Consider the following 14885-nt stretch of genomic DNA (forward strand, 5'->3'; position numbering starts at 1 on the left):
GTAAAAGCCAAGATGCAGTCAGAGCACACATGTCCCTCTGGAAAATCTTGGAACTTCTGTTGAGAAAGGCCTCTCCACCCTGCGTAGTGCAGGACTAGCAGCAAACCGGGAAAGCTCTTAGCCTGGTCCACTGGCCCAGCTGCCTCTGGGTCTCAGCCTGGCTGCCTGTGTACCTCCCCCGCCGGCAGGCAGCAGGCGGTGGCCCCGGCACACACGCTGATGGAGCTCGGGCTGGGGGCAGCCTGTTGCTCCCAATAAGAGGGAAAATTCATTGCGCTAAAACAGCCTCTTTTTTTTTTCTTTTTCTTTTTTTTTTTTTTGCATGAAGAGTTCCCCGATCCCAGACAAGGCTCTCCAGGCTGAGATACGGCTCCCCAGCCAACCCTGATGCCCCAAACCCTGATATTGATAACTCCACAAGAGAGAAACTTTTCTGGGGTCTCGGCCCCGCTGCGGCTTAGAAGCTGGACAGGGACACGCCTCCATCCCTAGACCAGAAAACCGCCACTCAAAGCCCTACTGCGGGTGCGCGCGGGATCTCCGCGACCAGGATCCGGATACCAGCTGGAAGGAGAGGTCTGGAGTGGCTGCCGCCTGCGGGAGAAGGGGCTGTGACGCGCGCTGCGCCGCGCCGCCGGTGGGGTCCTTACCGTGCAAGCCGTTAGGGATGCTTCGGTGGTGCGGTGGCGCCGACAGGTCGTCCAGAGACCTGCGCGTGACTACGGCTTTGCTGTCCGGCACCTTGTGCGGCCCAGGGGGCAGCAGCGGGGGCGGGACGTGGTGCTGGTGATCCGGGCTGCCGCCGCTGCCCGCGCTCGACGTGCTACTGCCGTCGCCCACGTCGCGGGCCCCGGTGCCCGCCGCGCCGCCCGCCAGAGGCCCGCTCAGGCTGGCCTGGCTGTCGATGGAGCTGCGGGAACCCGCGCCGCCGGCGCCGCCCGCGCCCCCCGCCAGCGCCGCGCGCTCCTCGTCCAGCAGCAGCACCAGCTCCTTGAGCTCCAGGTTCTCGCGCAGCAGGGCCTCCTGGCGCACCTCGAGCTCGCGCAGCTTCTGCTGCGAGCGGGCCACCTCGTGCCACACGGCACCGGCCGCGTGGCGCCCGAAGCGCTGCCACTCGCGCGCCAGCTTGCGCCCCTTCTGCCGGTCGTCGTCGAGGAAGCAACAGAGCTCGCGCAGCTCTTGGTTATCGTCTTGCAGCCGCTGGTTCACGTCCTTGAGGCCGCGGATCTCCAGCAGGTGCTGCTGCAGCCGCCGGTTCACGTCGCGCATCAGGCCGCCGTGCTCCAGCATGAGGCCCACCTTCTCGCCCTCGGCGCGCCGCAGCCGCCGCGCCAGCTCCTCCTTGCTCCAGCGCAGCAGCTCCTCGTCCGGCACCTGGCTCAGCTCCTCCGACGCCGCCGCCGCCGCCGCCGCCGGGGGCTTAGCCATGGCGGGGTCGTCACCGCGGCATCGCCCGCGCGCTCGCCCAGCCGGCGCTCCCCGCGCCGGGGCTGCGCGGGGCCGGTCTGCGAGCGGGTGGGGGGCGACGGGGGACGCGTGCGGCCCACCCCGCGTCGCCTCGCGCGTCCTCACGCAGCGCCCAGCCGGGCCGCCGGGAGCCCGCGCGTCTCGGGGCTCGGCGAGCGGGTATCGCAGCTGCGTCGGCGGCCGCCGTGCCGGCGCTCTCCAGGCTCGGGCGAAGCAGGCGGAGGCCCGCCCCCGGCCCGGCTCCCGGAGCCCCAGCCGCCCCGCCCACTCCGGGCGGGGAGGGGGCGGGGCGCCGCGGCCCGGCCCGGCCCCGCCTCCGGGGGAGCGGGGGGCGGGCAGAGACGCGGCGGAGCCCCGACGTCCCCCAGCGCCGTGCGCCCGCCCGCCCGGCGCCCTGCCAGAGGCGCGTTCGAGCCGCGGTCCCGCCCTCCCGCCCGTCTGATTGGGCCTCTCCGGGGGTGTGTGGGAGGGGCGGGGCGCACGCGGGGGACGCCGCGGCGATGGTACAGTCCACCCCCCGGGCTCCCGACACTCCGCCCTCCCCCTGGCGGTTCAAGTTTCTGCGCCCGGAGGACGCGGCCTGGGCCAATCCCGGGGCTACAGGGCGCTTTTAAAATGCAGGTACAGTGTGGGGAGGACGACGGTGGGAAAGGTAGGGCCGGGCTTCCCTTAAAGGAGACGCGCGAAAATGCGCGCCGAGCCCCTTCCCGGGCTCTTGTACCCCGTCCGCCCTCCCCTGCCCCAAATAAACACCCGGGACCGGGAGGACAGCTCCCCGTCACCCTCCCAGGGCACCAGAGTCCAGCGCAGTCCGAGATACGACGAACAATAGGACTGTGACACAGGGGTCGCTCTCCCGGTGGCAGGGTGGCTCTTTGTCCCCTACCCTGCCCCCTGCTCCTTTGCCCCCACCTCCACCCCTGTCTCCTGCTGGAGCGCGCGGGGAAGCTGCGTCTGCTCTCCAGCCCGGGGCTATGGCTCCGGCGTCTGCGCGCCGAGAGGGCCAGCGCCTCGCCAGCCCTGTCCCGTAGCCCCGTCCGCACCCTCTTCCCTGCCCCGAGGGGGCGAGGGCGCCAAGAACGTGCCCCTGGCCCCGAGCGGTGCTCAGAGCATCGCTCCCGGTCCATCCGGCCTCCAGTCCCTGGGATCCGGGGACATCTGCGGTTTGCTAGGTGAAAATCACCGGGAACGCGGGGGGAAGGTCTCCCATTGGGGCCTTAACGCCGGGGTCGCAGGGCGCCGAGCCGGCCGCAGAACCCTCTCCCCACCGGCAGCCTGACCCCTTCTCACGGCCTGTGAGTCTGTCTCGTTATGCTCGTGTCCCCGAAGGGCATTTACCGCGCGTCTGCTGCGAGCAGAGCGGAGGGGGCGTCGGTCCCCCGGGACCCAAAACGAGATAAAACCCGCGCACTCGACCGTGAGCGGCCACGGCCCGAAGCGCGCGCCCGCGCAGCAGCTGATGTCCCCATTTACAGCTGCTCAACCATCCATCAGAACCCCGGGTACCCAGAGCCTGCTCTACACAACGCCTGTTCTAGACGCACCCCCCCCCCGGGGGGGCGGGTTCTGCAGGGGGCGACGGCAGAGGCCACTGCCCTCTGGGGGAACTTTGCACTCTCAGGGGAGAGAGGGAGAGAAGATAAACAAATTAGATAACAATAAGACAGTAATAAGTGCTGTGCAGGGGATTAAGACAAGCTGCTGTCACAGAAAGTGATAATCAGTTGCTTTAGATCCCACAGTCAGGGAGGACCTCTGAGGAGGTGCATCTAATCTGAGATCTGAGCGGAAAGAAAGACAAAGATGAGGGGGGAGGGGCACTCTAGGTGGAGCGAGCAGCTAGTGCAGAGGCCCGAGGGTCGCCCTGTTAGCGGCCAATTCGGGGAAGGCCGGTGGCGCTGGGAATGGGCCAGGGAAGGTCGGTGAGAGTCCAGAGGGTCCAGTTCGTGCCTGATTCTGAGGCAGCTGGGAAAGCAGTGGGGGGCTAGGAGGAAGCAACACCCCCTATTTGCCTTTTAAGAGACTCACTCTAGAACATATGCGGAGAAGGGATTGGGGATGGAGGGTGTGCACAGAAGTCAGGATTCAGCACCTCCTTCCCCACCCATCTACCCCTGTCTGCAGGTAGACGTTCAGGAGGGGGCTGTGGGGTGAGCTCCAGGAGCATAGCCAGGGGAGCTGAGGGTCCCCCAGACATGGCCCAGGTGAGCCAGCTCCTGGCTCCTGGGTGAAGGAGGGCATCCCTCCCGCTGGGGCACTGTGCTCCATGGTCCCAGCCAAATCTGAGTTTGGAGAGAGAAAGGATTTCAGCTCATACCTGGGGAGGCTGAGGCTCTTTCTTACCCTAGCACACTAAATTAAACTGCTCCCTAGAGAGCCCACCCCCACCCCTAATGAAGCCTGTGCATAGTGCTGCTCCTTGGAGAATGAGAGGTGAGCATAGGGTGCACAGCTCACTAGAGAAGTCTCGGAGAGCGTTAGCACCCCATGGCCTGCACCCCTAGTCCTCCCTGCCTGGCAGCTTTAGCTGAACTTTCCGAGAGAAAAACGAAGCCTTCATCTAGACGAGGTTTGTTTGCATCATTTACAGACTGGAACCAGGAGTCCCCCAGCCAAGACTCACAAGCGTCATCCTGGTACAGCAAAGACAAAATGCTAGAGATGAGGCTACGGGATGGCTTGAGAGGAAGGCTCTGCTCCCTGCAGTGGGTGGACAGGCTTGGGCAGAGCAGGATAGGATGGCAGGAGGTTGAGAGGGCCAAGAGCCAAGACAGGCTTCTGAAGCAAGACGGATGGGCCAAGCCAGAGTCACCCTGCAAAGGAACCACATCCCCCAACCCCCCTAGAATACTCACAGTCCCACAGACCCTGTCCCCTGAGCCAAGGTCTCGGAAATGTCACATGTCTTTGCTTTCTCAGCCCCTTGGACCTGAGGATCCCTGCCTTGTCATGAAAACCATTAAACCCGATCAGGGCCCTCTAACACAGTAAACCGCTAGATGCCATCTACAAGTCATTCTGGGTCTTTTTAAAAATAAAGATGCACCACTACTGTCCAGTATTTCCCCCAGAATCTCCCAGGTTCTCTGTGTCCATTTAAAGCTGCGTGAGTATTTTTGAGAGCCAGCCGGTGTGCAAGCCGGTACGCTAACACCAAGAAGACAAAATATTCCCAATCGCAGGTCTGGGAACTGAGGAAACAATAGGGGCACACTGGGGGGCAGTGACTCCCCACCCCCGACCCCCGCCCCCAGGAAGGAAAGGGGCTCTTGCTCACCCTGAGCACAGACCCCAGCTCCGGCACCATGGTGTTTGCTGAGTGAAGGCTGACCCTTCGAGCGCTTGACCAATTGAGTCTGAACCCTCGTTTTGAAGGAAATGAGGAAACTGAGCCCCGGAAGGTCCCTTCCATTGCCCAAGGTCAATGTAATTCATTGGTTTGCTGAACACAAAAACATCTTATAAGTCTTTATACAGAGAAGCATATACACGTGCAATCACGTGTACGTTGTCAATTGTACCACAAAAGCACACGTTAGGGGAGCATCCTGAGACCAGGAGCCGCCTCCTGAAGGAGGCCACACTGGAGCTGAACATGAAGAGTGCGCAGAAGTTTGTCCAGTTGTTGGGAGGGAGAAGAGGGTCAGGATCCGCCAGGTGGGTGGAGCAAGACAAGGCCCAAGGTGAGCTACAGCGAGGTGCGCGTGGACAGGCCAGGCCTTCTTGCTGGAGTACACGAGTGGACCTGGGTGGCCAAGGGCTCTGTGGGCCACGGGCGGAGGTGTGACCCTCTCCCTCGGGCCCTGAAAGGTGACAACAGCAAGGGCGGGTATCACCGCCACCGCCTACCACTTACCAGCACGCAGTACGTGCCAGGGAGTCGAAACCAGCACTCACGTGGTGGTCCAAACAGCCCTAGTCTTTCTAGGATTGAATATGGGTTCCTGTTGGCTTGCTTGTTTGTCTCCAAAAAGCTCAGATAACCGAGTGTGAACTTCTGGGCAGTGTCCAGAGGCAGAGGACGCTGGTGTGGCAGCGGAGGGTCGTGTTGTGGCTGAATGTTTCTGCAGGTCAGTGAGGCGATGGCAGCTGACCAGGTCTGGAGCCCGGCTACAGTTCCTCCCCTGCCCCCCACGGGGGGACTGCGAAACAGGGAAGGTCACCATGCAGGGCTGAAAGGCTATGATGCCGCAGGAAATCAGGACCAAGGGAAAAGTGACTGCAATTATTATTAATACAGACTAGTGTTGACTGGTGTTATTAATGACAGATAGTGTTATTATTATTAATAAAGGGTAGTATTCAGTCATGCATGTACATGGCATGTGATAGGGCTTTACACAGATGGTCTCGTCGGGTCCTCACTGTGACCTGGTGACGTAGCAGCCCTCTCTCCCCATGTTACAAAGGGGTAAACTGAGGCTCACATGGGTTAAGTCACTCGTCCAAGGTCAAATGGCTGGCAAGTGAGAGAGCTGGGATTCAAACCCAGGACTTCTGAGCCCAAGAGTGCGCCCTCCGCCGGAGACCACTGCCTCCTGCCCCCAGTCACTGCTTCCTGAAGAGGAGGACCAGACCTTTCACTGTGACTCCGGGGGCCTGCCCTGTGCAGGGAGCATGTCCGCCACCCAGCCCCCTCTTGCGTCAGGCCTCCCACGTGCTGACCGAGCCGGAGAGACTCCCCGGGCTTCCCAGCTATTCCTGCCGACAAGTCACTGCATGTTGTGAACTCCGTCTCCCAGCTCCTCTGTCTCTGACTCTCTGGGTGACCTCAGGCCACTCACTAACCCTCTCCGAGCCACGATTTTCTCTCTGAAGCCCTTCCCCACAGGGCCAGAGTCAAGCACCTAGCAGAGCTCTTGCGAAGCTCTGGGGAGCTGAGCAGCGCCTCCTCTCCCTACACGCTCTGGACCAGGACAATCTTCCTTTATGGACATTTTTCAGAGGCAAACACTGAGGTACAATGAGGTACGGCTGCCCCGGAAACCTAGCGCTTACTGCTGCCAAACTGGGCCACCATGGACGCCAGCGATGGCCCTGGGCTGCCACCAAACTCCTCTCGGGATGGGAGCAGCGTGGAATGTGCGGAACCCCAAGAGCACGGTTGAGTGACCAAGCATCTCAATTCCCACGTTTTTAGGAGCGGAAGCTGCACCGAAGCTGGGGCCACCAGCAGGAGAGTCTGCCTGGATGTTGGCCCCCTGGGGGACAGCAGCGGGAGGTCTCGGGGGAAGATGGGCTCATTCACTCACATCGTTAACTCGTGTGTCAGGCCCCATTCTGGGGATCCCGGATCAGCAGTGCATAGGACGGAGGCCCAGAACCACTGATGTCACAGGCGAAATCCTCACGGTTGACCTTAGGGCCGTGGGAGCCACAGAAGAGCACAGAGCAGAAGAGACACCTGGCCAGACTTGTTTAAAGGGGAACACGGGACAGGAGGGGAGAAAGGCTTCAGAGGGTCGGCTGAGGCTGGGAGACTGGCAGGGGGCTGCAAAGCCAGGCCCACCAGGGGCCAGAGAGAAAGGTCCCTTTAGGGATGAATGTGGGGAGGGGTCAGTATCTGCACCCCTCCCTGCCCCGCCTTTCCCAGCTGGAGCTGCTGACGTTCCTTCACACGATCGCCCCAAGAAGCAAGGCAGGGAGGGAGGCTCAACCACAGGGGAAACTGAGTCAGGGGAGCTCTTAGCAGGAGCAGCTTTCACCTGCAAGCACTTAAAAACGCTGTTCTCATCACGAACTATTTCATATTACAACTCACTGCGATACAACCAGTGCCTGGGAGACCGCTGCCCGGCCGATGGAGTCACCGCCACTTCTGACGGCCCCGCAGGCCCCTCCTGGTCACATGGCCCACCCACCCCTCCCCCAAAGTAACTACCATTCTGCATGTCGTGTTGTTACTCCTGTGCTTTCAGGGTACTGTATCTCCCCCTTATAATATACTGCTTAATTTGGCATGTTCTGAACTTTACTTGGATGGTATACTTCTTGTGTTCTGCACCTTGCTTCTCACTCGCTGCTACGTCGATGTACATAGCTGTAGCTCATTCATTTGTGTGACCGTACAGCAAGCTTTCTCAGCCTCAGCGCGGCTGACATTTTGCACTTGATCTTAGCCGAAAGGCGAAGAAGCGATGGGCTGACATTTTGGACAGAATAAGCCTGTGGTGTGGGGGTGCAGAGGGGGCTGTCCTATGTCCTGTGGGATGTTTACCAGCACCCCTTCCCTCTATCCATTGGATGGAGGTCGCACCTCCACCCCTATCCGTGAAAGCCAAAAATATCTCTAGACCCTGGCAAATGGCCCCTGGGGCAAAATCACCCCAGAGAACCTCTGCTGTCCTAATACTCATTGTGTGAATATATTACCTTTACTTTTCTTTTCTCTTGAAGATTGGTTTCTAGTATACGTGCTGCCAAAGCGAGCACAAAGATTTGCTTCTAGTTTGTGGCTGTAACCTGCGAGGCTGCCAAGCGTATTCTCGCACATGTGTACTAGTGCGCATGAGCATGAACTTGACTCAGGTTTGAGCCGGGACACAGCCTGGCTGGGTCGTACAGCGCACACAGCTTCAGGGTGACTAGATGATGCCAAATGCTTTCCAAGAGGTGGTGCGAACTCACACTCCCGCCAGCGAGGTATGGGGTGTGCCTGGCCCATCCTTGTCACCGGCTGGAGTCGTCGCTCTGGTGGGTGAACTTTCGTGTGCTGTCCACGATCCACTTTGTCTCCCTCGGATATCTCGGAGCACAAGAAGAGCCCAGGCCAAATCTCATACACGAGGTGCCCAGAAAAGAAAAAGAAGAAACAGTAGAGCCAGTTTGCCCGCCGTGACGTAGCTGAAATGTTTATGTTTATCAAATTGATGCTTTCACACATGCACAAATACAATGCAACGTGATTTGTGCTACTCCTAGGATAATTACAGGGTTCACTCCGGGTGACAAGTTCTGAGCCCCAGATGTGGTCTTGGATCCCGGCTGTGTATCTCTGTGACAGTCTGGCATCGCCGTGCTGGGAGGGGCGAAGCCCAGGTGGGTGGCCCCACCTGTGATGGGCATTTCGCACCTGCCTCCCTGCAGGGGAGAGCAAAGCCTCCATCTTCCCCGGGGCCCTCGGGGTCTGGCCCCGGTGATGTTCTATGGGTGTGTGCATCATACCACCTGCGACCGACACCTCTGGGCCACACCTGCCCGGCTCCCACAGCCCCTACAGCCCCCAGCGGCCTGCATGCCGAGCCCTAGGCCCAAGGTCTCCAGCCAGCAATGCAGAGATCCGAGCCCCATCTCCTCTGCCACCTGAATATTTCATGTGCAGAGAGTGGAATGAAAGTCGACAAGACTTTAATAGTTAATGTGGCTTCTGCGGGCTGCAGGTCCAGCCCTCCCAGCCCCCTCCGGCATGCCTCCTCCCGCGTGACACAACACGATAACAGGAATCCCTCCTGTGACCTGCTGTGGCTGACGCTGAGCTGAAATGAAGTTGTTCCCCCCACGCCCAGCCGAGCCCACAGCTGGGCAGAGAGAAGCTGTGACATAAGTAACTTCGACAGCCAGGCTCTAGGTGCACTGTTTGGTTCACGGCTCCTCCCTTGAGCCCTCCGGGCGTAGAGCCTGAGAACTCAGCACGTGTTTGTTGAATGAATCAATGAAGAAGGAGGCAGCTGGGCTAAGAAGAAAAGCCTTAGACTCGGAGGCTGTGTCTCTGGTCGGACGTTTGCCAGCGGGGTGGCCCTGGGCAAGTCACGCTCCTCCCTAAGCGGCTTTATCTCTGAGGGTGTGCTCTGCCAGGGAAAGGCCGCACCTGCCACAGACTGGACGAGCCTCTGGAGACCCAGAAAGTCATACTGCAGAGCTGAGCCTGGCTATGACCCGACTCCAGGACACACGCCTTTCAAAGACGAATCCCCATCTTAGCATCCTGAGCACCCAGAGCCCCTCTGAGCAAGTCAAGGTCCTAAGGAGGCAGCTGGTCGGGGTCACCGAACAAACTCAGCCCCGCAGTTCTCAGCCCCGGCTACTTGTCAGAATCACCTAAACGATGGCAAAATGCAGATGCTCAGGCCCTTCCCAGACCTATTTAATCAGAATATCTGGAGAAGGTGACTCTCTCAGGCAGGGCTGACAGGCCCTGGGTTAGACGAGGCTTTTGTTCACTGGTGTCAGGCCAAGTTAAAAGAATCTACTCCTGTTTCTTGAGGGCACAGCCACCCCAAGTGTCTGGATGTAGGGGTCCTTCTCTAAGGTTATCCAAGTTCCCCTAATAATCCTCAATCGTGCGGCTTAAGATAGGGAAGAGGGCTAGGGATTCTGGGATTCACTGTAGTGTTCGCTTCGTGACCCTATTTTTTGCCCTGTATCTAAAAGGATACAATGAAGAGAAGGAAAGTCTTAAAGATATAACACCAAAAAATTATCTGGAGTCTACGGCCATGCCACCCTGAACAAACCCGATCCCATCTCATCTCGGAAGCTAAGCAGAGTCAGGCCTGGTTAGTGCTTGGATGGGAGACCCCCTAGGAAGACCAGGTGCTGTAAGGCGTAAAAAATAAAAAAAAATAAGAGATTGTAAGCTGACAAGGTCCTTGCAATCTGTGAGGTCAACCAAGGGTTGCCTCGCCTAAAAAAAAAAAAAAATTATCTGGGACTGATGGACTCTGTGGGTGAAAAACAGGGACTTAATGGGAAGTAACCTCAAGGGCGATCTGATCATAAATTCCTACCTGGACAGGTCATGGTGGGTGGTCACGCCCCAGGCCTGTCCTATCTGTAGTGAGAGGTTTTAAGCCAGCCATTATTCTTGTGCATCCAGGTTAACACACCTTTGAGATGCCAGAAGTGATACCCCTGGAAGCGGGTAGCAACCCCAAGAGAGCACCTGATCTTGTTCACTGTCCAGTAATCCAATCCCCGCCTCACCTCCTCCCACCTCCAGGTTCCCTCCTTAATTTCTAATGCATAAAAGACGTTGCAAAACTGTTATTCCCACAAGCATTTGAGATCATGCTCCTTGGCGTATGTGGTCAGTTCGGCTTAAATAAACTTATAAAAATTCTCTACAGGCGTGAGTGTTTCTTATGTCAACCACACAAAGGTCCAGCATAGAAGAGAGAAAGAAAGAAAGACCATACTCCCTACTAGTCACATCAGAACATCAGCATTGAAGCCCTGACAACATGGAGAGAGAGAGAGAGAGAGAGAGGAGAGAGAGAGAGAGAGAGAGAGAGGAGAGAGAGAGAGAGAGAGAGAGAGGAGACCACATACAAAAGATCAGGAACCAGAATAATTGACATTCTCAGCAGCCACTCTGAAGCTCGCAGACCATGGAGCAATGCCTTCAACATTCTGATGGAAATTATTTCAGTACTTAGTCAATCAGGTGTGGGGGTAGAGTAAGACATTTTCAGATTAAAAAAAAAAAAATTATCTCTCAGATGTCCTGTCTTTAAAATTAGGAATGAAACCAAAAAACAAGAAGACATGAAATATGGGGAACAGGGAGCCCCGAGGTGAGGGTGTAGGGGACGCCCGAGGCGGGAGGGGTGGGAGCCTGAAGCAATCGCTCAGATTGGGAGGGAGGGAGGGAGGGAGGGTTCCAGGAGGAGCTGGCCAGGAAAGAGAGCACTACTCAAGGGTTCCCTGGGGGCTTGGCCGTCTTGAGAGGAATATCAGAGCTGGCAGAGCATTTGGTGGCGAACTGGTGATAAGCATGGAGAAAACCGAACGAGTCAAACGAGGAAGCAATCATTAAACCTCAGGTAAACCCAGGAGTCCTGCGCGAAAGGAAGTACAGTCACAGAAACGTAGGGTGACCCGGTGGCCATAGTGTTTACATAGTATGACATGCAAACAGTATCGATTTAACCAAAAATCGTGATGTAGGCAAACTGAGAGGGTGCGGGAAGGGATGGCGTGTGTGGGGCGGGGTGGGGGGCATGAGTGGTCTAGACCCTCCTGTCTCGAGAAAGGCAGTGATAAGGCCCAAATCAGACAGTCCACAAAGAGCAGGATAAGGTGTTTTTTGGACGTCCGGACATGAGACAGGGGAACGGAAAGCCGTCGTCTCTGAGAAGCAGGAATTGGGAAGAAAGATAAAGCAGGAAACTTTTTTTTCCATTAGCCTTATCATTTTATTTGATTTTTAAAACTGTGTGTTTTTAAATTGATATATATATTTTAAAGCCTGGCATTGGACTTCCCATTCGAAACACGGAAAGCTAGGAGACCAAAGAGCCATGCGTCGCCTTCAGAGTCTGAGGAAAAAAGATTTTCCTGCCTGGATTTTACGCGCGCAGAGCGGAACAGGCAAGGTTGGGACTGGATGCGAACATTCTCAGAAATGCAAGGTCTCCCGCTTGAGGCCTCCTCCCCAGTCGGCGCCCACAGTTTTCTGTCATTTCCCGTCTGCAGAGCGGTCTCTGCTCAGTTCCCTCCTATCCGCCCGGCAGGCCTGTGAGGGGGACCAGGAAGTATGATGCCCATTCGATCGACAGAAGCTGAGGTTCAGGTGTACACTTGGGGGTTCGTGACGCATCCCTCCCATGGCAGGTGCACCCTGCTATGAAGGCAGGTTAAGGACCCACCCAAGAGCCCGGGAGAGGCAGCCGCACTGGAATTACTGGAATTTCAGAGCCAGAGACAGCGCTCCTGGTCCAGGGGCTCTCCGCAGGGGGTGGGCAGTGGAGGGGACACTGCGGGAACTCAGTCCGAGCCTCCCCATAGCTCCCAGGCACAGGGATGTCCTCCAACCAGCCCATGTGGCCCTGGGGAAATGTGCAGACGTAAATTCCCCTGGCCATTCTAGGACAGGGAACGACGGGGACACGGGCTGCAGAAGCGGTGACAGCAGCCCAGCACCCCAGGGAGCCAAGGGGTCCGTGATCTCTCCGTCAATGGCAAGAAGGTCCACACCTGTAGAGAATTTTTGTAAGAGTTTATCTGAACCAAACTGACGACGCATGCCGGGATCAAGTTCTCAAATACTCCAGAATACAAGAGATTTGCAGTTTCTTCTATACTTTTGGAATTAAGGAGGGAACTAAGGAAGATCACGAGAAGGTGGGGACAGCCAGGAGGGGTGGAGTGCAGGACAGCTGAGATTATGTGCTCCCCTGAGGGTGGCGACGCCTCCCAGGGGTCTGAAGGAGGATCGCTCTGGCATTTTCAAGGTGTGTTAACTAGATCACAGAAGCCATGGGCAGTCTTGCTTAAAGCAGAAGTAAACCTTTTCCTAAAACGGTTATGGGCCTGGGGCGTGACTACCCACCAGGAGCTGCCCAGTTAGGGATTAAAGACCAGATCACCCTGTGAGGTCACTCTCATTAGGTTTAGTTCAGTGGCTCTCTTTCCCCCACATCACTAACCCACCCAGCACCCCAGGGCGGGCCCTGTGCTAGACCCATTTCACAGGTGTAACAACTAAACCCGAACAAGGTTTAAGTAAATGCATCGCTGAGTTGTAGTCTTAGCTGTGAGCAGGGCTTCTCACACCTGCCTGATGATAAGTCACATGGGACACAGCTAGCCAGTCCCTTCCCTGGAGATTCTGACCCACCGCCTCTGGGTGAAGCAGTGCTGGGTGGGGGAAGTGCAGTGACGTGGGGCTTCAGGACACACAGGTAGCTGATCCAGGACCTCCGTGCCCACACCTTCACAACCCTGTGCCGTGTAACCGGCCCAGGGCCTTGACTGCTCCCCGCGGCTGCTCCAGGCCACGCTGCTCTGACCTGCTCCTGGGGTTCGCCATGCACAGCGTGGTTTTCCTGCTGGATCGTTTCCTTGACAGGAGTTCCCAGAAGCGGGGTTCCCGAGCAGGAGGATGGACGTGTTTCTGCTCCCAATCCCCAGACCTAACCGAGTCTGGCTGGGGCAAGGGGCGGCCGGAGTGAGGGGCGGCCGGCACGGCCCTCCGGGCACTTCCTGAGGGAAATGACAGGTCTGGCCCTTTCCCGTGAGGGCTGATTACTGCTCATGCAAACAGGGCCCAGGTGACTCAATGCCATCTTCCGGGACTGCCGGATTTCTGGGCCGACTGGTGATGGATTTTCTCTGCAGAGATCAGAGGAAGTGAGAAAACCATTCTCAGCTCCCTCGGGCGGGGCGGGGGGCGCGGGGTGGGGGTGGGGGAAATCTGTCAGGAGCTCTGGGACAGGCCGCAAAGGAAGCCCAGAATCCCAGGGGCAGATAATCCCGCCCTCCTTTCAGATGACAAAGGGCCTCTGGCCCCTCTGACCTGCCGGACAGGAACGGCTGGCCTTCCCAGAGGAGGAGGCCCCCGGGGCAGAGGGTCAAGGAGGCCCCTGCTCTGCCTGGTCTCTGGCACGCAGACCCCTCCCACCCCATTAGCACAGCCTCAGTGTGTGGGGGGCGCTCAGGCTCCTGCCCAAGGCAGCCCCGTCTCCCCACGCAGGGGTCGGCCATCACCACTGTCCCCGAAACACGCTCTAGACGGTCACCACTGAGGAGGGTGGAGTCCTCGAGGCCCCTGGGAGCGGCGAGGGAAACAGTAACCTTAGGGGTCACTGGCCTCCTGGCCACTCTCTGTCCCCTGCAGAAGATAGGAGGGCCGGGCCCCCCAAGGCCCATCTGTGGGACACTCTGGCCCCTCCCCCACTGGGAGCATCCTGTATAGGAGCAGGGAAGTCAGCCCTGTGAGGTCAGCCTCTCGGGGTCCAGTGGGTCCCCCGGAGCCTGGCATGCTTCCCCCATAAGACCACGAATTCTTTGAAGGCAAGGCCAGTGCCTGCTCTGTTTCAGACTTCAGACAGTGAGCTCTCTGTTCCTGCAGGTGAGCAAGCTAAGGCAGCATGACTGTCTCTCAGAGGTAGAGGGAGGGCTTGCTGTGAGGGGGCTCCCCTGGGCTGAGTGCCACGACTTGACCAATGCTCACCCTGCTCTGCGCGTGACACCCGTTGGACGGCTGAGGAAGCTGGGGGTCAGATGGCTTGCCTGGAGATCCGAAGATAGTTGACTCATTCACGAATCATCATTATTTATTGATACCGCCTTGGGCCAGGCCTTGCTTTCCGCGTCTCCCCTCAACCAGTTCTCCCAGCCACTGTCCACAGCTCACCACAGGCACAGGCGGCTGCCCTCTGTCACTCCCACGGGGAGGGAGTGCCCCCCACAGCCCCACCCCGAAGCTGCTGTTCACCTGGCCATGGCCCTCTTTGGTCTCGGCAGCTGGAACACCTGCTGTGGGTAGGCGGGGCGCCTTATAGGCACTGCTTGGGTCAGGCCCGTCCGTCCGGTCCCAGGGCGCTGGCCGCCTCCTCTGAAGAGGTCTCTCAGTCAGGACACCCGACAGTGTAGGACATCTATCCGCTGACTGCAGAATGTTTATGGAGAACCTCCCACGGGCAGGCCCAGGAAACAGATCTCCCCGTCTCAGTCTCAAGAGAAGTCCATTTTTAAGA

General features: G+C 58.2%; 1 protein-coding gene and 1 pseudogene across 2 annotated transcripts in view; one reads left to right on the forward strand and one right to left on the reverse strand.

Annotated features, from left to right (window-relative positions):
* CCDC85C (coiled-coil domain containing 85C) overlaps positions 1–1700 on the reverse strand; it is a 75283-nt gene extending 73583 nt beyond the window's left edge. Inside the window, exon 1 of one of the 2 annotated variants that reach the window (XM_039884191.1) lies at positions 651–1700. In XM_039884191.1, the coding sequence (XP_039740125.1) occupies positions 651–1428 (778 nt within the window). In that variant the 5' untranslated portion in view covers positions 1429–1700. The remainder of the gene's footprint in view (positions 1–650) is intronic. The other variant, XM_039884192.1, reaches the window with a different exon arrangement.
* Positions 1701–9892: 8192 nt separating this feature from the next.
* Positions 9893–10011, forward strand: LOC120619867 (uncharacterized; annotated as a pseudogene).
* The last annotated feature ends 4874 nt before the right edge of the window (positions 10012–14885 follow it).

Source organism: Pteropus medius, unplaced genomic scaffold (assembly GCF_902729225.1).
Source record: "Pteropus medius unplaced genomic scaffold, Ma_sr-lr_union100, whole genome shotgun sequence".
Taxonomy (NCBI): domain Eukaryota; kingdom Metazoa; phylum Chordata; class Mammalia; order Chiroptera; family Pteropodidae; genus Pteropus; species Pteropus medius.